Source organism: Pelobates fuscus, chromosome 2 (assembly GCF_036172605.1).
Source record: "Pelobates fuscus isolate aPelFus1 chromosome 2, aPelFus1.pri, whole genome shotgun sequence".
Lineage (NCBI taxonomy): Eukaryota > Metazoa > Chordata > Amphibia > Anura > Pelobatidae > Pelobates > Pelobates fuscus.
In genome coordinates, this window is record NC_086318.1 from 194,690,525 (window position 1) to 194,715,965 (window position 25,441).

At 39.4% G+C, this 25,441-nt stretch overlaps 1 protein-coding gene across 1 annotated transcript in view; it reads left to right on the forward strand.

Annotated features, from left to right (window-relative positions):
• LOC134587017 (cytochrome b5 reductase 4) overlaps positions 1-25,441 on the forward strand; it is a 267,126-nt gene that overhangs the window by 88,646 nt on the left and 153,039 nt on the right. Inside the window, exons 5-8 of the mRNA XM_063443061.1 lie at positions 1,426-1,480; positions 10,993-11,050; positions 12,624-12,717; positions 21,259-21,291. Coding sequence (XP_063299131.1) covers positions 1,426-1,480; positions 10,993-11,050; positions 12,624-12,717; positions 21,259-21,291 — 240 coding nt within the window. The remainder of the gene's footprint in view (positions 1-1,425; positions 1,481-10,992; positions 11,051-12,623; positions 12,718-21,258; positions 21,292-25,441) is intronic.

Below are 25,441 nucleotides of genomic sequence, written 5' to 3' on the forward strand. Positions count from 1 at the left end.
TGAAACAAGGAGTAGACAAGTGATTCATCAGGATGTAAAAATCTCATTTTACATATTTAAATGATAACCTTTATAGTGCTATTCTTTATATTAATCCTTACTAGAAATGGGTCAAAGACCTTTAGAAGGTTAGAAACCAGGACTATACTTGGTCAGAGACTTCAGAAACCCTCAAATAGACTAGTGAAACAGGAAGGTACTTTGGTTTATAATTTGCAGTGTGCATCCTGCTGAATGCTTTTAATCCTGATTTATTTAATTATTTTTAAAAAGGGGATAATCCTTAAACTATAAAAGATTCAGAAGTGTAGCGCTTTTAACCCCTTAAGGACACATGATATGTGTGACATGTCATGATTCCCTTTTATTCCAGAAGTTTGGTCCTTAAGGGGTTAAATACGAAAGGTTTACCTAAATAACCTTAATAACAGTGGTTATGGTAGTTTAACAAAGTTACGATTTTTCAGACCTAAAATAGACACAAATAATACCACATGGTGCAGTTTATAAATAAAAATATAGTAATGATAAAGTGGAATTTATAAATAAAACACTCACAAACAAGGAGCTATAAAACCTAGCTCCTGTGTGGATTGCTTCTGGGTCCATTTAGGCGACCCACCCCTATATGGAATATGTGTTCCGTCCTAAGGGAAAGTATATAGACACACAGGGTAGTACAGTAAGGTTGAGGAATATATGGAAATAAGTGTGAATTGAGTACTTACAAACACAGGGGCTCTACAAGACTGGACTAACACTTGGATGCATTACTTTACTGAAAATACGACATCGGACACCCCTGTCCCTTTAGTTCCGGAGGTTTTTTTCATTGACAGGGGTGCATCTATAAAAAAAGAACAGGAAGGCAGACATACCTCACTGGCTCACTGAGGACATCCCCACAGTGGAGACAACACATAAGCTAGCTAAAAATCTATATGCATGCTGCATCATTAATTCGAACATCTTATTGTTCTGAATGGGATTAGAAAACTTGATCTGCCTACTATACATTGTCATTTTTGTGATTTTCCAAGTTGTATACAGTGGGATGTTGCTCGTTTTAAGTAGACATTATTTGTGAAGGAAGACAATTTCATACATTTGCATTCACAGTAAAGATTAAAAGCAGTCACATCTGTAGGTTATGATCTTATCAGCTATGGTGTGGACCTTTAACCCCTTAAGGACCAAACTTCTGGAATAAAAGGGAATCATGACATGTCACACATGTCATGTGTCCTTAAGGGGTTAAACAGAAAGACACACTCCTTCATGAGAGCATTCTGCCTGACTTTGTACATATATCAGCTGAGGTGCCTCTATTTATCTTGAGGAATAAACAGTTTGGTAAAAAGTGATCTGTAATTTAGATTTGTATTAAATGCAGGGAACTTACTTTATCATTTTTCAATTCTCCAGGTACACTTACTCAGGTTAAAGTTCCACAAGCAACAGATACAGAATTTCGACCTAGGCAAGTATACAATGTGTATGATAATGATTTATCCCAGTGTAACAACCAGAAATATCATAATATACAGAGATCCCAACCCTTACCTTGGAAAACGGACTCAAGAACAAGTGACAGGTAGCAGAGACAACAAGCAGAGTTGCATATGTACCTGATGAACGCAAACTATAAAATTAAACAAGGGAGGGATAAGAATGGGTGGGAAATACTCGCCTCCTGTCATTAATAAAATTAAGATTATAGGTACACTAAAGCTAGCATAATCCACAATTTTATAACATGAAAATAACAATATAACAATTTTTTAACGCGCAGGCAACAAATCCAACGCTGTTTGTTTCGCTAGTACCTATTCTGGGAGATAACTAGATCAATCCCAAATAGGCCTTCCAACTGCGAGAAGTGACAGTAGACGGATCGGTGAAGATGCCAGCTGTCGATGTACCCCAAAATACGGGAAACACACCCTCCACTGTTATCCATTGTACGTGGGGTTGCGACCTGTTTCCTAGCAGCCGGTCCATGAACTGCAAAGCTGACCTATTAGTCACTTCCCTGTAAAATACCGAAGGTCCTCTGTGGCTGTAGGATCGCGAGAAAAACTGCAACCAGGTCTCGACCCTTGGTGTGGAAGATGGCTCCTCCGATTGTGCCAGCGTCACCAGGTGACGTGGCCTTGCAGGCAAATTTCCAACCTCAAGTAATGCGTCTAAGTCTACAACAAATTCCGTAGAAGAACCGAGCAGGCTCCTTTTGTTACCTCATGACCTACCTGGTGAGTGGTCTCATTCGAGAATGAAATTATGCAAGCAAAAGTGCGGTCAAAACTAACCGTATCCTAAGTGAATCCAGTACTCCAAATAGAAAATAGTAAATTCCCCCACAGATTAAATATAAATACTGAACATAAATAAATGAATCAATCCCAAAGCCCCCAACTAATATTAGCAGGAGGCAGTGGTACTCTGACCTGTACTGATGCGGAGCAGCAAAGAAAGAGGGAATGATGCATGGGGAGGGGAGTTTTATAGTACCTAACTTTTTCTGATTGGTTGTTTTTCTGTGCTGCTGTGGAGTTCTAGTAAAGAGAGACTTAAGCAAATACGAAGCCTCCTGTCATGTTATAAAATTGAGAAACAAAATTAAAAAAAAATATTATTCACTTAACACATAGTTGTGAAATGTAACCTAGATTGCAGAATGTGTTCAAGAATAGTCGTTTTGAAGAAATGAAAATGGCAATAGTCCCAGCTTGATTATTTTAGCCTAATTTTGTAATTCTGTTTTCAGTTCACCACACTTTAAGGTTTAGCGAATAAATGGCAGTGGGTACTATCATTTATTTATTTATATATATATATATATATATTTTTTTTTTTCCCAGAAGAAGGATCATCAAGCCAATGTCAAAATTGATCTGTCCTTACAACACAGACTACTGCAAAATCATGCAGAATTGAATTCAATTAGTATATTACTATCACACTAGACACACTAGACACCTCCCCCCACCCCCCAGACAAACAGACACACACACCTCCAGACAGACAGGACCCCCCCCCCCCCCTGTCAGACAGGCAGAAACATACATGCTGACACACACTCCAATACACAGACACAAAGCCTGTTTCCAACCTTTTTGGGCTCGGGTGGAGGGGGTGGCTTCCCTGGGGTCCAGTGGGACTGGGCAGAAGCAAATTACAATAGGTTAGTGGGGGCTAGCTGCGGCTGATGGGAGCAGCTGATGCTGTTCCAGACTCCCCCTCCTCCGGTCTCCTCAGCCTTGTGCAGATTTCTGTGCGCCAGGAAGAAGTGAAGGGAACTGTAATGACTTCCCGGTGCGCAAGAAAAGGGGCGTCCTGGAGTCCGGCTCCGAGGGATGCGTGCGTCCTGGAGTCCGGCTCCGAGGGATGCGTGCGTCCTGGAGTCCGGCTCCGAGGGATGCGTGCGTCCTGGAGTCCGGCTCCGAGGGATGTATGCGTCCTGGAGTCCGGCTCCAAGGGATGCGTGCGTCCTGGAGTCCGGCTCCGAGGGATGCGTGCGCCCTAGAGTCCGGCTCCGAGGGATGCGTGCGTCCTGGAGTCCGGCTCCGAGGGATGCATGCGTCCTGGAGTCCGGCTCCGAGGGATGCATGCGTCCTGGAGTCCGGCTCCGAGGGAATGCGTGCGGCCTGGAGTCCGGCTCCGAGGGATGCGTGCGACTGGGCCGGCTCTGTGGGATTATTTTTATTGCACAGTTTTTGAAAAATCTATTTCAAACAATAGAAATCTGAGTAAAATTTTAAAAAAAAGGGAAGGAGAAAAAAATAATGGGGTAGAGGAATCAATCCTTGGTTACAAAAGATGTAATTATCAAATTTGTACAAAATGTAATAGAGAGTATATTAAAAGCATTGGTACGTATATTTATAATATTAATCAGTATCTTACGGGGTATGCGAAATTATCTATAGGGGAAACTCTTTTTTTTCTTATACCACTTTCCCAAATGTCCCAATAGAATTACAAGTAAAGGTTTTTGAGGTGAGGATTGCCGCAACACCTTTTTCAGTCACTACTTCCTTCTTTTCAAGTGGAAAATTTCATCTTAGGAACACTCCATGTTGTCCCTCAAGGAAAGGAAGTTTTAGGACTATGGAACTGCCAGTGTTAAATGTTTGCCTCACATACTGCATCTTACAGTTTGTGACGAAAGCAATTTTGCCACTGGTTTTTGGAGAGGACTAATGGCCAGGCTTTTACCTTGTGACTATGGCCCCTGCAACAGAACTGGTTAATATACAGAGATTAAATATAAACACAGTACTTTCAGCCTGCTGAGAACAATCAGGAAAAAAATACAGAGAGGGAAACAGGGCTTAACCCTAGACTATACAGAAGATACAAAAATAAGGAAATGAGGGAGAGGCATTCCTATACAGAAAGCAAATCCCATCAAGACCAGAACCCCCATTAGAGCACTATATATAAACCTTGTAAAATAAACAGGCAGGTAAGATTAAAGTTATACCAATCAAAAAAACAATAAACAAACAGACCAAAAAGGACAAAATAAAATAAAAATAAAATTCAAGGGTCACAGTAATCCCGATGGTCTTACAAGATCCAAAAACCCATTGGTGATGGCTACTATGTTATTTAAATATGTAAACCTCCTAAGGGCAAAAAGTCATAATTATATATTAAATTAAATTAAGTAGGGTAAATTGAATTAAATGAAAGGGGCAAAAGAAAACCCCTCGTTAAGACCAAGAGGTTGTAATGTTTTAAGCCTAAAGATACATCTAGACTCCCTCTGTCTTAGTAGTCGATCATAATCTCCACGTCTCTTGACTCACTCCAAGCCACAAAACTTCAAATTACTGGGATCACCCTGATGGTGTTCCTTAAGGTGTCTTGAGATGGGTGTCTCGAGGCAATTTTTAGGGGATCTTACGTGCTCCATAATCCTTTCCTTAAAAGCTCTGAATGTCTTGCCTACGTATTTTTGTCCGCAGGAACAAGATAATAAGTATACCAGGCCTTTTGTGTTACAATTGAAGAAGTTTTTAATTTTTATTATAAATTTGCAGTGGTGCAATCAGGGAACACGTAAGACCACTGCGAAGGGGATTGCAGTAGTCAAGGCGAGAGAGAACAACAGCATGGACCAGCACCGTAGCCGCATCTGACCATAAATAGGGGTGGATGCGCGCTATGTTCTTGAGATGGAAGCAACAGATGGAGATTGATCTGACATTAGGGGTGAAGGAGAGGTTGGAGTCAAAAAGAACACCTGCGAGGTAGAGGTGATGGTGGCACCGTTGGCTTGGAGGGATACAGACATGGGAGTAACAACACTTGAGGGAGGAAAGACCAGAAGTTGTGTTTCGACTGGTTGAGTTTAAGGAAGTGAGCAGCCATCCAGTTGGAAATCGCAGAGAGGCAGTCAGACACGAGTCAAGATGCGCGGAGAGAGATCAGGAGAGGGCTGGTAGATTTGCATGGTATCTGCATAGAAATGATAACGGAAGCTAAAGGAACTGATGAGATTGCCAAGGGAGGCGGTATAGATAGAGAACAGTAGGGGACCTTAAGGGAGGCCGACAGAGAGTGGTTGGGGGGAAGAGGCAGAGTCATAGAAAGAAACACTGAAAGACCGCTGGGAGAGGTAGGAGGAGCACCAGGAGAGAGCAGTATCCCATAGACCAAAATTATGGAGAATGATGATCACTTGCTTACCTTTTCCCACCGCCGATGTCCCTCAGTGCTGGGCCGACGCTCCGCCCCCTCCTCTGAGTCAGTGCAAATCTGATGCTGGATGTCCTCATGCAGAGTGTAAGGACGTCCAGTGTCCGGTACCGGACCAAAGGTGCGTTTCGACTCAGGAAGCCTTCTAGTGGCTGGCTGGTAGAACACTGTATATCATTGCAGCACTAAGTGCAAAAGGGACAGTGCACCCTGACCACTTCAATTAGCTGAAGTGGTCTGGGTGCCTGCAATGTCCCTTTAAGGCTTTACCAAGTATAGTACCGCCTCTTCTCTAAGACACTTGTGTAAGAGTGGATAATAACTTCATAATTTAGTTCTTGGTAGAGTTACCAGCATATTATTTATAATTCTTTTTTTGTCCTGTGTTGCTAGATCCCCATTCTTCTTCACTATTATTCTATAATCGCTTACTGCTAATCCAAGTTTCAGCAAGGGTTTTTTTTTTTGTTTGTTTTTTTTAAATGCTCATAATGTCAAACACAAGAAGCAAATATGATTGCAGTTTTTGGAAACTATATTTGCAGTCGTTGTATTAAGGCTTAAAGGGACACTCCAGGCACCCAGACCACTTCTGCCCATTGGAGTGGTCTGGGTTCCAACTCCCACTACCCTTAACCCTGCAACTGTAATTATTGCAGTTTTCATAAACTGCAATAATTACATTGCAGGGTTAACTCCTCCTCTAGTGGCTGTCTACTAGAGGGCACTTCCTGATTCATAGCACAGGTATTCTGTGCTAGAGCATCGCTGGACGTCCTCACGCTGTGTGAGGTTCTCCAGTGTCGCTCAATTCCTCAATTTCCAATGCTTTCCTATGGAGAGCTCCAATGCACATTAGGTCTCCTCAGCCGGCGAGCGGGATCAGTCTCCCCCTCCGGCTGACGTAATGAAGAGGAGGAGCGACGTCGACCCGAAAACCACCGCCAAGAGACATTGGCGGGGTCTCAGTTAAGTCACTGAAGGGGTTTTCACCCCTTCAGCAACCGGGGATGGGTGGTGGGAGGGAGAGGGGACCTGCAGTGGCAGGAAAACTGATTGTTTTCCTGGAACTGGAGAGTCCCTTTAAATAAAATACTTTTTTAAGCAAATTTCTATAATGATGACTAATGATAATACAAGGCAAATGTACAGCAGGAGTGTTCTGATTGAGAAGATTGACATGAGAATTATATACTAAGTTACTACATTAGTAAATGTTATTTGTTTTGGTTAGTCATTTCAGTACTAATTAAAAAAAAAAATTAAATTGCTGAAGGGATCTTGCAAGAGTTTGTCTGTGACCTTTATAAATGCCTAATGCATTTTACATGATGGAAATTGATTGGGATGTGAACCAAGCTTGTTGACTGGCAGCCTGTGAAATATACCTTGTTTTCTTGTCTATCATTACCTAATTGTGATGTAACTAGGCAATTGTTAAAGTGCCTATCACAGGTGGCGGTCCAAAGACTGGGACACCTGTGTGCCTGATGATGGTGGGAGTCTCAGCGTTGAAAGGACTATCAGGGCCTGGTGCAGGGTAACCACATGCCCACTGGTGTTGAGCACCAGCGTTTGTGCGGCCACATACCAGGGCCTTGATGCAGTTTGTGCAGATCCAGGAGCAGATGAAAATATGCAGACCTCCCAGGATATGGATAAGGAGGCTCTGCAGTAGATATGTATCCAGTACAGAAACAAGGCAAGACTAGAACAGGCACCTAACAAGAAAACAAGACAAGACTAGAAGAACTCAGAACCAGAGCAGGACAGAAAGCAGAACATGTACACAAGACATGAGGGAAACATGAACAGGGCAGGACAGGACTGAACTGGGAAGATAAAACAAGACAAGAGATGCAAGGCAAAACAAGAGGAGATATAACTAACTACTATATATGTAAAACATTGGAGATTTATACATACATAAATGGCCAAGATGTATGCAGCGCACCACTGCGCCAAAGCACTCCAATTAAGGTGGGTCCTAACTGCCTAGTTATGCATGACTAAATAAACAATAAAACATACACAGTACTTACCTGCAAAGAAAGGAGAAGAGGTAATGAGACCACTGTTTGCAGGACCTGAGAGAAACAAAAAGGATTAAATGGCAAAGGAACGGGTGTGGCAACAAAAAAAACAAACCTTTAAAGGAATCCAGGAGACTGGAAATTCCAGGAACGGAATAAAGGAATGAACCCAGAAAACCCAGCATTAAGAAAACCAGACATAGAATAGAAAACCATAAAATAACAAGAAAAACTAAACAAGAATTGAAAAAAAGAGTACTGTCATTAATCAAATTCTGAATTTGTTTACAAAACTCTCTTAAATATGGATACTCCCAAAAAATATGCAGCATAGATCCTGCTTTTTTTTTCGCACCTCCAGCATAACCCTAATGAATCAGCATACATGCGTGCTAATCTTTGCGGTACCAAATACCACCTCATTGTCACCTTACAATACGCCTCCCATAGCGATAAACTACGTGAGGCTTGCTTAGTACTGAGCATAGCTAAGTGCCAGTCTTTCCTAGAAAATTGATGCCCAATTTCATTCTCCCATTGTATCATATATTTTAATTTATCTGGTGCAGCACTTTCCGTCAGGAAAAGGGTTTAACAGATTTGTGTGACAAAATAAATTCTGGTGTAGGTAAGGTATTTACCTCATTATATGGATTATCCAAAGTATGTGCCTTTATTATATTCTTGATCCTTAAATACACAAACAAATCTTTAGCTTCCAAATGTAATTATTTTTGAAGATCAGGAAATAGCTTTACTTGTGGCCCATTCATTAAATTGCCTATTTGTCTTACCCCCTTCTCTTGCCACCTTCTCATCTGAAGGTCCGAAGAGAGGGCCGCTAATGCCATTATTGGTGCAGCTCTAAACATCAGATTTAAATTTATTATATATGGACACCTTTTTTTCCATAAACTTGGCAAGAGTTTTGTACTTTGTAACATAGATTTTAAAGGAGACTGGGGAACCGAACATGTCCATAGATAATGTTATGTTATGTTATTTGCGTCTAAACATGCATTTTAAAATGTTAACCAAATTGGGTATTGAGAGGTTTTCCTCAATCTCAGTAATCTAATCCCTTCTGCTAGGAAAGATGCCCTATAATATGTTTTAATGTCTTTCATCCCCAGAGCACCTTTTATGTATGAAAGACCTGAACTCCCTCGTACCACTCTAGGGGGTTTCCTCTTCCAAATATGAGCATTTATGGTACTCTGAATTTGCTTAAGTAATTTGTTGGAGAGTGCTATAGGTAATGTTCTAAAAAGATGTAATATCTGAGGTAATATCATCATTTTAATGAGATTTATGCGTCTCAGCCATGAAATCTCCAAACCCTCCCATTTTGCCATTGTATTTTTAATTTGTTGAAGCATTGGATAGTGATTTACTTTAGTTAATGTTTTAGCTGCTTTAGTGAATTTAATTCCTAAATATTTTATAAATGAGGTACGCCAGTCAAAATTATATTGTAACTTCAGTTTATCTATTAGGGTTTGTTGTAATTTAATAGGTAGCGCCTGTGTTTTAGTTACATTATTTTTATAGTACGATACCTGCCCATACTCTATTAGCAATTTGATCAATGATGGTAGGGAAGACTCTGGATCTTTAATAAAGAGCAGAATATCATCCGCAAACAGCGCTATTTTTTTTAATGCCCCCTGGTGTAATCAGACCTTTAATGCTAGTATCGTGTTTAGTTTAATAATTCTTACTACAGTTTCCATACATATAATAAAAATAGGAGGGGAAAGGGGACAGCCTTGGCGAGAACCATTACCTATTCTTATTTTATCAGAAAAAAAGCCAGTGTTAAGCACTCTTGCGGACGGATTTTGATATAATGCTAATATGCTGGCTCAAAAAGCTAATGGGAAACCCATTTTAGTAAGCGTAAGTGACATATACCCCCAATGCAGGCGATCAAATGCTTTTTCAGCGTCTAATGCTAAAATGAATCCTTGTTGTGATGAAGTGTTTACCCATTTCACCAAGTTCACAAAATGTCTGGTATTATCCCCTATCTGTCTCCCAGGTATAAACCCTGCTTGCTCCTCCGAGATAAGATCTGGAAGGAGGTGTTTAAGCTGTGAAGCTATTAATTTAGCGTAATGCTTAATATCCGTATTAAGTAGGGATATCGGTCTCAAATTTTCACTCTGTGTAGGGGATTTATTAGGTTTAGGTAAATTGCATGCAGAGAAATTCGTACTTCACATCTTCACATTAATTCAGGGATTAATATTCATGCCCATAGAAAAGTTATTTTAAATATTCTTACGGTAGCAAAAATAGCTTTAGCAAGTAATTGGAAGCAGAAAGTCATCCCTTCAGATGAAGTATGCGCTAAGCTGAATAAGATTAGCACATATGAAAAGATGGCCAGTGAAGTTAATGGATGCCTTGACAAATATAAAAAAGAATGCTGGATGTAAGTAGGTGCTTTTGCTTTTTAAAAATAAAGTGACTGAAGCATGCTCTACATAAGGTGGTTAGAGTAAATAAAGAGAAGTATGTAAATAGGTAATGTGGAGAACAACCAGGGTTCGGTGGGGTGATTCTTTTTTTGTCTGTCCTTGTTTGTGTTTTTTTATGTTTTGGTTAAGGAAATTACAAATTAATAATGCTACGGAATAATAAAGTAGTATACCACAATTGTAAGCTAGTTCAGTATAAGCTAAACTAGAAGTTGAATGGAATGTATTTACTAAACTGACGTATTATTAAGGCAACATGGAAATGTTTTTAATATGAATGCTTACAATGACAATGAATATTATAAAGGCTGCTATTGTTAGTGGGTTGAAGGAAAGGGATTTCCTTTCCTTCTTTTTTTTGATGAATAATATGTAAATCAAAAATGTGATGTACTGCTTGTTTTCATTCTTTTTGGCATTAATAAAAAATTAAAATAAAAAAAAAAGAGTACTGGATACCAAAAGCCAAGGCCAGACATCTCTGCAGAACAGGATGTGACAAAGCCAACATTTACTTAAGTACACATTTGATAACATGTTAATGCTCATGTTAATGTCACAGAAATGATGTAGAGACAAGATATTAACATATAAAGATATACATATTTATATGTATGCAAGAGTGTGATATGTGTGTCACACACACACGCACATCTCCTCCTTGCTTTTATTTTTTTTTTAATTCTTTATTTAGCGTCGACATGACTTGGCATGCTCAAAACATTGCTTTTCTATATTAAATTTGTGTATATTTGTTATTGCTTTATCAGGTATGACTGGTTCCAAACAGATTCTGCAGTTACTGTAGTTGTGTACACCAAGCAGAAGGTAAATTACAAAAATAATACTTTAAAAAAAAAAAATCTGTTTGTATTGTTGTTTGTTTTAAAATTATTTGTACTTTTAATCTGTCAAATCTTTCAGTTCTTTTGTGCCCACGTTGTCATAGTTGTCTACACGTTATTCAACAATTCTTTGAATCTGTATATTATTTAGAATGTATACATTGCAGAAAGAATGGAAATACATTTTGAACAACGTGATATGAATACGTATGCATAGAAGACACTGGGTTAAAATAAAGTAAAATAATTCCAACCGTGAAATATTGGTAATACAGTCAATAATTAATGCTGTACAGAGACCGCCCACTTTTTTCAAGTATGGTCATCTATAACATTGAATAAACAAAGAGTCCTGAACTAATGTACAAATAAACTCAATTATAGGCCAGTCCCTAATGCAATTCCAAAAAATCCTCAAGTTGGCCACCTAGTTTATGTAAAGAAATGGGCAACGCATGCTGTATGTAAAACATGAATATTGATGACAGGCAGCATAGCTGTCTCTGTGCATCTGGTTCTGGGAAGTGGCAAGCCATTGTCTGTCAGTGGTAAGTATAACCCTACTGGACCACAGTATTTGGTCTATGAAAATCACAAGAAATGTGGCAATATCATCTTTTCATGGAGCAAGCTATCTGTATATCTACAGAGATAGCTGTACTTTTGCGCTGGGATCTAGTTGCACCACTGGTAAATGTTACTCAGGCAGCCTGGAACTCTGTTCCGGACAGCATGATGTTAGTACTGTGCAAACATGACATCTGCCATCAGTATGTTATGTAGAAGTCTGTATGCCTAGAACAGAAATTGTCCCCTCCCAAATGCAAATCCCCCCCCTTTTTTTCTTTTAAAGTTTCTTCCCCTTGTCCATGATTGTTTGTCCACTCCTCTCCTTCATTATACAATCCCTTCCAGCAATACCAACATCCCTATATCCTACACACTACAGTCCCCACACACTCTCCTCACTTTGGGCTCTGAGCCGTCTATATCGCTAGTAATCCATGCATATACTCTGAGCCTGTAAGATCGGTCCAATCAAATGCTTCCCTGTGAGAAACATTTGATCGAACCTCTGAGAGGGAAGCAGTGATGCGGATGGTGTGTTGCCCGGCACTGGGTAAACATAAAGCTAATTTAATAGGATTTTGTTATAAAAATAAGGGATGGGGGAGCAAGTGTCAAGTGCCTAATAAGGCAGTATAAATTAAATAAGCAAAGTAGTGAAAGATTTTTGAAGTAGTCCTTTAATCACCAAACAAAACCTAAAGGAACATCTAGTTAACTTGGAATTAATTCATATATGGAAGATTGTCATCCATAGATAATGTTCTAGTCAGGGAGGGAGTGCTTAGTGCCCACCCAAGTTATCAGTCTGTCTGTCCTTCCGTCTGCCGATCGTCCATCTCTTGCTCTCTTATGTCAATCCCCATCTATCTCTCGTTATCTACACGCATTTATATGTTCAAACAAATAGATATGGGAGAGAGATATTTTCTAGTTGTATGAAGATATTGCCCAGGTACATTTTTTGACATTATTTATTTCGTCATTAGAATATGGGTTTGGACTTGGTCATTGTTGATTATAAAGAAAATGTCCTGAGAGGAGAAGTAATCCTAGGAGATTTTTCTTATCTTTTACTCATTGGTAAGTAAATAAACACAATGATGCTTTTGTTATCATAAAAGTTAACCTGTAAATCTGCTTTTTGTAATGCAATAAAAAATGTGTTTTTAAGGTTTTGGTAGTAGTATGGTGATCTAACAGTAGTAACCGTAGAGCATTGTTTTGGAATTGCTGCTATTATGTTTATCCTCTATATTTAATAAATATGTACTTGAGAGGTATAAAAAATCAAATTGTAGAAATTCACATCTCTTTATCCTGTACCTTTATGTTAACTCCTTGTCAGTATTGCTACAAGTGCTGTCCTTGGCACCTGGCAATCAACGTAGAGGCAGTATTCAGAGAAGAGGTCAAAATAAACATATATTTAATTTTCTCCTTTACGCAAACACAAAATTATTACACCCACAGTGAACACACAATATACTTACCGTAAATACTGGATTGTTGACATAATACACACATCTGGAAGAATAAAAACAAATGCACATACAATAAATACAGGGTATTGAGAAAGAAAAATGGAACTCGGAAAAGTATAGTCGTACTAGGCTCTATATTAAGATAGTGATAAACTTCCATGACAGGGCCACAGAAACCAAGATGGAGAGGGTACAGGAGTCTTTGCACGCACACACTGAGGAACTGCAGGACCTCAGGGACCAACTCCGCATACTGGAAGACTCAAACGAGGTCCTGAACAACCAAACACGCCGGCACAATATCCGGGTAAGGGGACTCCCAAAAACAGTGTCCAATGAGCTGCTTCCAGACACACTTACCAGGGTGTTCGAAGACCACCTGCCAGACACCACAACGACGGACCTCCTGATGCATTGAGAGCCCCCAGCGCCAACACAGCTGCCACACGGGACGTCAGTGCGGCTACACTTCTACCATATCAAAGAAAGAATAATGCGTGCCGCCAGAGACACTCCCGTGGAGGTAGGAGTACAAATACAACTCTACCAAGACTTGGCACCGGCCACCCTGAAATGGAGGAAAGACCTACACCCGCTCACACAACACCTCCACACAACACGGCCTAAGATATGCCTGGGGCCACCCCTTTAAGATTATTATCTGCAAGGACAGTAAATTCTATACGCTTACTCAACCAGCAGACATACCTGCGCTTCAGGACCAACTTGGCCTGCCGCCTCCACACAGCACAGGACCCTCACTGCAGCCAACTACAGGCTGAAAACAATCAACCAGAGACCAGGACCGACCGCTACCCATCCCACCAGAACAAAGGCCGTATCCAGCACACTAACGCCATGACCCAGCATAGCACACTCACCAACTCTCTGCAGAAGCTGAACATCAACAAACTGAAACAAAGGCTCACAACAATTACACACCAAGAACTCTGGGACAGCACCACGGACAGACGCACATGAACTCTGGCCCACGGGCTGCAAGGGTAACATGGGGGAAACCCTGGAACTGCAACCTCTTAACTATCTAAAACTGTTCTCTCTCTCTACCACTGAAGCTTCTGTGGGGGGCCTCCTGGAAAGAAATGCACCAGGAGCTGAAGGTTTAGGTGGCACCCACAGGAGACTACTTGGTTACATAGCTGAAAATAGACACGTGTCCAATTTCAGCCTCACATCTGACAAGTATAACTTATCCATGCTGCCAGATTACCCATTGGACAATCTATGCCTGGTGCTCCATCTCTGAGTAAGCCCTTCTTGAGTCAGCAGGGAGATCAAAAGTTGTCTCTGCATGGCTTGGCCACTTTTAATAGTTCTCTTGAGGTTTTCCCAGCAGGTTTTAATGACTAAAGGTGACACTGCTGGTGATGAATGAGTGCCAGAACTGCAAGGGTGCTCTAAAAGTGCTCTGTCCCCAGTATTCCTACAGACGATGGACCACCAGGGATCGTACCCATCCTTCACTCGACCACCAGAGATCCTGCTCACCTTTCACTGGATCTCACAACAGCCAAACTCATTGTCCCCTAAACACACAAATTCAGCCACCACACAGACAACTGTCAAACAGACACTCAGCCCACTTCCCACCAGAGCTCAGTCTCCACACTCACAATACTCCGCCAACACTACACTAAATCAACATGCACACACATCACTCAATAGGGCTCCAAGATGTGGTCCAAATTCTGCCTAGGGCCACAACCTTAATCCAACTCTGTACACATCTGGGCCTCATAACCTCGCCTCATAACCTCGAATGGCAATGTCATCATCTGCATATTTCCCAAATGCCCTGAAGATGACATACCTGCTTTATTTGTGTAGTGAGACTTTGCGAGAAACAGCCAGTGGTTAGGGCTGCATAAACAAAGTAAATTAACTCCTAAGTGGCAGAAAATTGAGCAGTGAGTGTGCAGGACAATGCTTTATTTACCAAAACTTTTTTGTTAAGCTGAGATTGTTTATGTACTTAGAATGTCCTTTCTAAGTTAAATCTCTGCTTATTTATAAAGTTAAAATACATATTGGAGTCTTCTGTACAGCTTTGTGCATGAGGAGGTGTACAAAATGGTCTAAAGTATTCACCTTGAATGTCTATTATTATTATTATTATTAATATTGCTATTTATATAGCGCCAACAGATTCTGTAGCGCTTTACAATATTATGAGAGGGGGATTTAACTATAAATAGGACAATTACAAATAAACTTACGGGAACAATAGGTTGAAGAGGACCCTGCTCAATCGAGCTTACATTCTATAGGAGGTGTGGTGTAAAACACATTAGGACAGGAATTTGCAGTCAAATAAGGTGGGCTGCCCTTTAGGAGAGAGCAAGAGACAGGTATGTGAGGTAGAGGTTAGTCTGGGAGGCCATAAGCTTTACTAAAGAGATGGGTTTTAAGGCACTTCTTAAAAGATGCAAGACTACGGGAGAGTCTGATTGCGGTAGGCAGGCTATTCCATAGGAAGGGAGCCGCCCGCGAGAAGTCCTGCAAGCGTGAGTTGGCCGTACGGGTGCGGACAACGGACAGGAGGTGGTCATGGGCAGAGCGGAGAGACCGAGAAGGGACATACCTATGGATCTGTGAGGAGATATAAGAGGGGCTAGAGTTGTTCAGTGCTTTATAGGGTGAATTAGTACCTTGAATTGACTCCTATAGCATACAGGAAGCCAATGTAAGGACTGGCAGAGGGGTGAGGTGTGAGAGAAATGACTAGAGAGGAAAATCAGTCTGGCAGCAGCGTTTATTACGGACTGTAGCGGTGCAGTACGGCTTTGGGAAGACCAATCAGGAGAGCGTTACAATAATCCATGCGGGAAATTACTAGAGCATGGACAAGCTCCTTGGTAGTATCTGGTGCAAGAAAGGGGCGGATGCGGGCCATGTTTATAGAGCAGACATACATTCTATTAATTTAAATCCTTTTTCTGCCCAGAAGTGGCCTGCATATTAAGCATGAGATCTTACATTGGTTTTGGTAGAAGTTATTTTTACTAATTCAATAGGTTTATTTCCAAAATTTCTATAGCCTGAGCTGCCCTTTAATGCCAGTAGGACAGCATGGAGTTAAATCCCTGCTCACATTAGGGAGATTTGGGCATCAGTCGATGTGGCGGACCTGGTAACAATTACTCAGGTTGCCGAACCTATGTTTAATTTTCCCGATACGTATCACCCTGTTCCTGGACTAAACAGAACTTGTGTGGTCCCCCTCTTTATTGGCTCAGAACACCGACCACCCATGGCTATTAACCGCAATTAAGAGCTTAACTTGAATGCTTTCCCTGGGTGGCCGCCATTCGTATAACCGAACGCATCTGGTCTAGTGCATGGTGCCCATTTTGTCTCCCAAACACAGGCAGCCTTACTTGTCGTTGAGCGCGGGGAACTCATTTCGGCTATACGACCTAGTGAACCCCGGCAAGGCTGTCTGTACACTTTCCCAACCAGCTACTCAAACCACGTTCGGGAGATGGGAACTATCAACTGTGGGCACAATTTGTTTCCTAAGAGCCAGGGGGAGAGTTCGTCGGTGTTTGTACTGGAACTCGAACGTAGCTGCCCTGGATTCTCTGGAACTCTTTTGGGGCATCACTTCGTGGCCCACCAGTCAGAATTTTACCCGAATGGCGATCCTGTTTTACTGAACAGCTCTTAATGCTTTTTGGATATGTTGGGCGCTCAGACACGGGCTATTCTGAGATATAAGAATTGTGGGGTTCCTGTAATATATTCCTATATTTTGGGGGCAATTTTTATTATTTTGTGTTTCTTCCTGTACCTGAGAGATGATTGAGTTAGCCTTCCAAAGACTCATTTATCTCCCAGACACAGAGATGCCGGGGAGGTGTTTGTACTGTATTCTACGGAGACCCCATGCTGGGGGTCTGTGCATAAAAAGTGTGGCACAGTAAACCTCAACTGTGTGTTGTACAGTTACTGGGGGAATAGGCTATAATCACAGAACAGCACTTCTTTCCAGTTCCAGATGATTCCAGCGGCGATAGTGCAAAGATCTTGGTCATGGTCGAAGTGGCTTTAACCGAGGGTGCACCAGTAGATTTATTGGCCATCAGGGGCTGGGTCCAATGCATCATCTGTCTACTAGGCAACGCCAACACCACGTTGGCACTGTGAGGCGCATAAAAATTGAGCCTAAGCTCGTCAATCTGGCAATATTTGAGCCTGGACCACAGGCAAAAGGTCTCCTATTCGGGGACAATTTTGTTGAAGGACTGGGCATTTATGTCAGTACCTTCACAGCACTGGACAAGGCACAATCAAACATGAAACGTGTGTTCTCTCAGACAGTGTTCTGGCCAGTTTTTGGTGTCGCCGGCAGACATCGAGCCATCTGCCTGGCCGCTCTTCCCGGGGTTCCTACAGGGAATATCGAGATTCTGTCACAAAAAGATTCCAGACTACGGAGACCAAGTCACCTAAGCCATTCTTCCCGGTCAGGGGCAGATCAGGGAACCTCCTATGGCCGACGGCCTTATGGTGAGTATTTTACCATCCCATCTTCCTTCTACGTCATATGTGGGGAGCAGACTATTAAATTTTTTCGATGTTTGGCACATGTTAACCTCAGACGTTTGTGTCCTAAACACCATTCTAGGCTATTAAATAGAATTTGTGGAGCACCCAGTCCAAACTCAGTGCCACACCAGGTCAATTTTTTCCCCACACTAGTCTAGTGTCTGAGGCAATTTGCACGTTAAAGACAAAGGGCGCGATTTACGAAGTGCCAATTTCCACCACTGGATTTCTGAGCAACCTCTTTTTGGTGGAAAAAGGAAGGAATAAGGGTGCGCCTAAAAGAAGTGGAAATAACAAATAATAATATAAAAGTAGGTTTAGCAGCAATAACAGAAACGTCCGAAAAATGTCCAAATATAATATAAAAAATTGGAATAACAACAGGTACCTATTAGTCCGAATATAAAATATCCAAATGTGCAAATGGTGGTCCTAGTAGTCCATCAGAAGGTTATGTAGCGTCCGAATGTATATTTATATAGTTTGGAGATATATATGCGGGAAGAACAGAAGAGAGAAAAAAATTCCAATGGTGTAGTATAAAAACAAAATATGGATATTCTGTAATATATAATATATATTCACAATATTCAGAGCTTAAATCCAGCTCTGGTATGGATAGCGTGAAGTTGAATAATCCCCACTCAAGGATATGTGGTGCTCCTCTTTGGTCCTTTGGTGAAAAGATGGAGTAGTCCAACTCGGGATAAGAAAAAATAAAAATATAGTGCTCACTGTATAAATGATGAAACAATTAAAATGAGATAAAATATACTCACGGTATATAGAGCAGACGTACTGCTCGGTGGATGGCGTATGGGTGGTATAATCCCCACCTGAAGGATTCTTTGGTCGTCCAATATGGTCGGAATCAATGGTCTGGATAAAATAAACTTGCATAGAATAAAATAGCAAATAATATAATATAAAAGTGAAAGAAGGAATGTGGCAAACCAGTGTATAATAGCCAAATATTCCTTTAATAACACTTTGATTTATAAAAGAAAAAAGTTTCTATACGCGTTTCGCCACAATAGGCTTCATCAAGTAGAAACATATATAAAAAAGAGAAAAAAACAGACCTAACATACAGTACTTATATAGGAAACATTAAAATACACAAATGGTTTGAAATTCCCGCCAAAATGACGTCACCGACGTCATAGGAGGGAATACAATACAATTTATAAAAAGTATAAAATATAAATATGTTACAATATAATATGGAATGTGGAACAGATTAGTATAAGAAGAATGTAAAAACGAGTGCATTAAGTATCTAGAATCTTATGAATGAAAGCAACAAGTGACGCGGAAGTGAATGAAGCCGCGTTACGTGATAATGCAGGGGACAACTTCCAGGTATGACGCTCAGGGGGTGGGGTGAGCGTTAATAATGAAAAATATATCGTTTTTACATACTATTCATCATTATGTTCCATTTTGCTGATAATACATTTACTTCTATTTGTTGTTAAAATGTATTTATCAACCTTTGTCGGGATTTGAACTTGTGAAGTGTATGGTCTTAGGCGGTTGCACTGCCGGCACAGCCACCAGTACCATACAGCCATAAGTGTAACAGAATAGAATGTACTAGGAGGGTAATAAACAGTGAAAAAAAAAATAATTTTTATTGTAAAAATAATAAAAACATATATTAAAAGGAACTACAAATATATAGATTATTATTATTACAAAAAATTAAAAAGATCAAATTCTATATGAAGACCTAGTGGGATGAGGGTCTTCAAATTATAAACCCATTCCATTTCTTTGCTTCCCAAAGTCTTTTTGATATTACCTCCTCTCCATGAAATTTCGCATGTATCAATACCTACACATTTAAGTAGTTTAGGATTTTAATTATGTATCAGAAAGTGCTTTGATAGTGAGTGATTTTCAAAACCTTTAGAAATATTTCGGCAATGTTCTGCTAGCCTTATTTTAAGATTTCTAGTTGTCATGCCAACATACTGGAGTCCACAAGGGCACTCCAGTAAGTAGATCACATTTTTTTGTGTTGCAATGGATACATTTATTTATTTGATAAGTCTTTTGTGTAACAGATGATGTAAAAGAATTAGTCTTATCTAATCTAATAGTTGTGTCGGTGCGTTTACAGGCAATACACTTATTACATTTAAAAAAGCCTTTAGGTTTAATAAACGGAGACGGGGAATTAAAATGAGAAGTGGTGCTTTTTGCTTTAGTAAAATTATTTGTAAGGATAGATTTAAAGCTGGGTGCTCCTCTAAAAATAACATGAGGTCTATCAGGAATGATCCCAGCTAAAATATCATCCTGTTTTAATATATGCCAGTGTTTCTTTATGATTTTTTTTACAACATGGCTTTTGTTGTTAAAATCAAAAATAATTGGCAATGTTGGGGTGCCCTCAGTAGTTGTCTTATCTTTATATTTTAAAAGATCTGATCTGTTCTTGTCCTTGACACTGTTTCTAATTTTATTTAAGTCATTAGTAGAGTAGTTCTTTTGAGCAAATTTATTTAATAAAGTATTTGATTGGTCATCATAATCCTGGGTAAGGGAACAGTTCCTCCGAAGACGGAGAAACTGGCTTTTTGGTATCCCATGAAGCCAGGGGGTGGCAACTTGACATATCAATAGCGTTGTTAGTACAAACTTTCTTAAAGAAAGTCCTTGTTTGCAATTCATTGTACAGAACACTGGTGAGACCTCACTTGGAGTATTGTACGCAGTACTGGAGACCGTATCTCCAGAAGGATATTGATACTTTAGAGAGAGTTCAGAGAAGGGCTACTAAACTGGTTCATGGATTGCAGGATAAAACTTACAAGGAAAGGTTAAAGGAACTTAACATGTATAGCTTGGAGGAAAGACGAGATAGATAGAAACATTTAAATACATAAAGGGAATTAACACAGTAAAGGAGGAGACAATATTTAAAAGAAGAAAAACTACAACAAGAGGACATAGTCTTAAATTAGAGTTTAAAGGTTTACCCTTTAAAGGTTTAAAGGGTAGTGGATGCATGGAATAGCCTTCCGGCTGAAGTGGTAGAGGTTAAAACAGTGAAGGAGTTTAAGCATGCGTGGAATAGGCATAAGGCTATCCTAACTATAAGATAAGGCCAGGGACTATTAAAAGTATTTAGAGAATTGGGCAGACTAGATGGGCCGAATGGTTCTTATCTGCCGTCACATTCTATGTTTCTATGTTACTTTTACTTACTTTCAAATGGCTTATATTGGGTGTGCTTTTGATCATTCTACACGTCCTAGTTCTGTAAATAATTTCCTGGGTAACTCTGTGACAAGAATATATTAATAAGAAAAATAGTAGAAATCAGACTTCTATTTCTCCTGTCAGTTAAATTAAAAGAAATAAAATGTCACTTTAATGTAAAACATGTTGCTAACTATCCATTATTATAAACAAGTCTTACAAAGTGTAAAAGTAACTGTCACCTGTGTTCCACATTGAATTAAATTAAGCAGAATAAAGAACTACTGATTGCAAGATGTAGTGTTGTCGTTTTTTTGTTTTTTGTTTTTTTTCTTAACCTTTTGTATGTTTTTCTTTCTAGAGTTGAACCATGAAATACAGAAGAAAATTGATGGTAAGGAAACGTATTGCTATCTATTAGATTTATATTGTTTTGATCAATCCTAAGCATCCATAATTCTTTAGCTGTAGCTGTACTGTTGGGTTTATTGTGTAGACACCTAATGTTTTGACACATTGTTACTCTATCATATCTTTTGGACTGATTGCAAATAACTCATGTAAAAATTGTGAGTGAAGGTGTATATCATGGGTCATCAACCTGGTCCCTCAGGATTCCAGGTGGGCAGTAGGGGTTTCAGCGGCACAACAAGCTAATGCTAAATCCTCCTTTTGAGAGAATGGGTGGGCGGGCGGGCACGAGTGCACAAACACATGAAAGTATGAACACGCGCAAACTCATGTAAACACGAGAATGCGTGCACGCGAACAAGAGAACACGTGCATGCGCGCGCGAACGTGCCAATGCAAGTGTAACACGTGGGAAGAGGAAGAGGAAGGGGAGAAGTGGGAGCTGATGCACGATAGCAGGGACCGGCAGGAGCAGAGCAGTTGTAAAATAGGAGAAAGAAAAACTTTATAGGCAGGACAAGGAGAGAATTGTTGTTGGCTAATAATAATAATTGTCTAACTATCTCAGCTTTACTTTTGTACATTGCCATAAGGAAGGTAAAAGAAAAGCATTAAAAAAGGAGATATAAAGGAAAAGATAAAAAAAAGAAATTAAAAAAGGGAAGAAAAATAGAAAAAAATAAATAAAATAAAGGAGGAGAGTTATTTTTAAAAACTAGAAAGAAGGAGCAGAGTATTTGTAGAATAGGAGAAAGAAGGAGCAGAGTACTTGTAGAATAGGAGAAAGAAGGAGCAGATTACTTGTAGAATAGGAGAAAGAAGGAGTAGAGTACTTGTAAAAAGGAGAAAGAATAAAAATAAAAACTATAAAAAGGAAAAGGAGAGAATTGTTGTTGGCTAATAATATTAAGTGGGCTAGCTAGCTCAGCCTTCCTGCTGGCATTGCTATAAGGAAGGTAAAAAAAATAGAAAGGGGGGGGGGGGGAGATTGAGGAGGGAGAGGAGGGGAGCTGATGAACAGATGAGAAATCATATTATGAGCAAACCGAGAAGTCGTCTGAATATCACCGAAAGAGGAGACCTTTGTTTGTGCCTTACGAAAATCAAACCAGATATCACATATATAGTCTCGGAGCATCAACCTCAAGGATCTCATTAATCACTAGTAAAGGTAATTTCAATTTACTTTATTGTTTTCTCATTAAACTTTATAAAGTTAAAAACATTATAAACATGCATAAAGTAGAAATAAAAAGCTAAATGTACGTACATTTTTTTTTTCAAACACCCTCCTTTCTAAAAAATATTCTGCACTTGCGCAAAAACTGGTGGGCGGTAACAAACTTTTTCCATCAAGAAAGATGCATTAGTGGGCGGTAGGTAGAAAAAGGTTGACTACCCCTGGTGTATATTATGGTTACAATATGGTGAACTATGTGTTAAGGTAAAATAATGCCAAACAAAACACTGAAGATATCTCATGCAAAGCAAAAAGGAGCAATTGGGGGAAAGATTGCATGTCTTTGGTTTTTTTTTGGTTTTTTTTTTTACCTTCTCAAAAAGATATTGTCTGCCCTGGCCCAGTTGCTCCTAGCCATTGTATGATAAAATAAAGATACTCATATGGATCAAGGCACACCTTTCTTGACTTCCCTGAAAAAATGCATCTACCTCATTGCTGTTCAGTGTCATTACAGTGGGTGATCCTATGCTGCAAACTCTTAACTGAACACTCCAAGCACCATATATCAACAGCACACTGCGGTGTTTATAGTGCCATATGTGCCCTGGCACACTCTGATGTAAGTAGTCAAGGAGTTTTAAAAGATTTGACTTCTTATCTGATGACTGCTGGGCATGCTCAATACCTCAATGAGAGCTGGAGAGATTGAGAGTGATTCGCTTTTACTCACTTAGCGGGTAAGATTGGCCCAGGAGAGGTAACAAAAGCTCTAAGCAGGAGCTTCTGACACTTGGAGCAGAAGAGGAGTGACATGGAGTCAAACTGCTCTAAAACTGTTTGATTACTTGCGTGGCATGGGGATTTATGGAATTCCTAGCAACACAATCACCTCAGCATGATGTATAGATTATGGTTGCTGGAGTGTTTCTTTAAAAATCCAGTGCATATTATGGTAGAACTGCTATCTTGTAGCGGTGCTTTACTTAGCTGTGCTTTTTTTTTTTTCTGGTTTATGAATGTCTCCAAAACACAGAAATGGCATAATTTTACCTTACATACTTTAATGTTATGTGTATTTTCTATTGCATAATTGTTTTAAGAGATTGGGCTAGGTTATGGATTTTATGTTTTAGAGCACATATCACAGTCTACCATAGATTTGTGGGAGTTACACTCCTGGGTAGCAGCTTCATTTTGTTTAGGTTACAATTCAGTCCCTCACCTGATAATGACATGCGAGAACACTAAATTACACTTTTACAGCCTTCTCAGCTCTCCTTCCAACATGTAGTACAAGAGATGTCTGCTTTTAAAGCTGCTCCTGGTAGAGCAAATGTCACCAATTTTGGGTACACAATAATGTCCCACTCTTATGTGAGATTAACCTCTTCAGGACGGAGTCAGTAGTGCACGTTCTGATCAAAACAAAACGTAAACAAAAACTGGAATTTGCGCTATATGTCTGTTCACCCGTAGTTCCCCTCTTTCAAATTATATGCACCCACACTTATTATATATCATTTTGTTCAGGAGAAACAGGGCTTTAATCTATCATTAACTATTCATATATGGAACATCATTTATTATGAATAAAAGTAAAAAAAATGTGAGAAAATACGATTTTTTTTTAAATTTGCATTTCCGTCTGACATTTTAACTGTGAATGTCATAATACTGTTAGGTTTTACTGCAAAAAAAATGCGCATATTTGTAATCAGCGATGTCTCACGAGTACAACAGTACCTCCCATTAACAGGTTTTATGTTGTTTTGGAAAGTTACAGGGTCAAATATAGAACATTACATTTTCAAATTGAAATTTGCCAGATTGGTAATGTTACCTTTGAGAAGGTGTGGTAGCCCAGGAATGAGAATTACCCCCATAATGGCATACCATTTGAAAAAGTAGACAAGCCAAGGTATTGAAAGTGGGGTATGTTTAGTCTTTTTTAGTAGCCACTTAGTCACAAACACTGGCCAAAGTTAGCGTTCATATTTGTTTTGGTGTGAAAAAAGCAAAAAACGAATTTTTGGCCAGTGTTTGTGACTAAGTGGCTACTAAGAAAGACTGGACATACCCCACTTGCAATACCTCGGGTTGTCTACTTTTGCAAATGGTATGCCATCATGGGGGTAATTCTCATTCCAGGGCTACCATACGCTCTCAAAGGCAACATAACCAATCTGGCAAATTTCAATGTGAAAAAAATGAAATGCAAGCCTTATATGTGACTCTCTAACTTTCCAAAACACCATAAAACCTGTACATGGGGGGGGGGGGGGGGGGGTACTGTTATTCTCGGGAGACTTCACTAAACACAAATATTAGTGTTTTAAAACAGTAAAACATATTACAACAATAATATAGACCATAAAAGTGCAGTTCGCTTGTAAAAAAATGCAAAAAACGTAACTTTTACTTAAAATATCATCATTGTAATACAATTTACCAGTTTGAAACACGAATATTTGAGTTCAGCGAAGTCTCCCGAGTAAAACAGTACCCCCTATGTACAGGTTTTATGGTGTCTTGGAGAGTTACAGGGTCAAATATAGTGCTTGCGAATTAAATTCTCTGCACTTTCTCCCTGTGTTGTCAGGCATGTCAATCAAATTTTAATTAATCAAATCACATAATTACGTTAAAAGATTATTTAAATATACACGTAGAATTTTAATATATATGCATTTATAGGTATTTAAATTCTACGTGTATACTAATGTAATCTTTTATGTAATTATATGTATTTATCTATATATATATATTTGCGGTTATTTGCATTTTATATATAGATAGATTTATATAGAATGTCATTCTAAGTGTATTTTGTTACCAATATATATTAATAACAAAATACAGTTAGAATGAAATTACATATGCATATATAATTTATATTAAATTTTGTTTCAATATTTTATTTATTTATTTATTTTATTATTTTATTTATTTA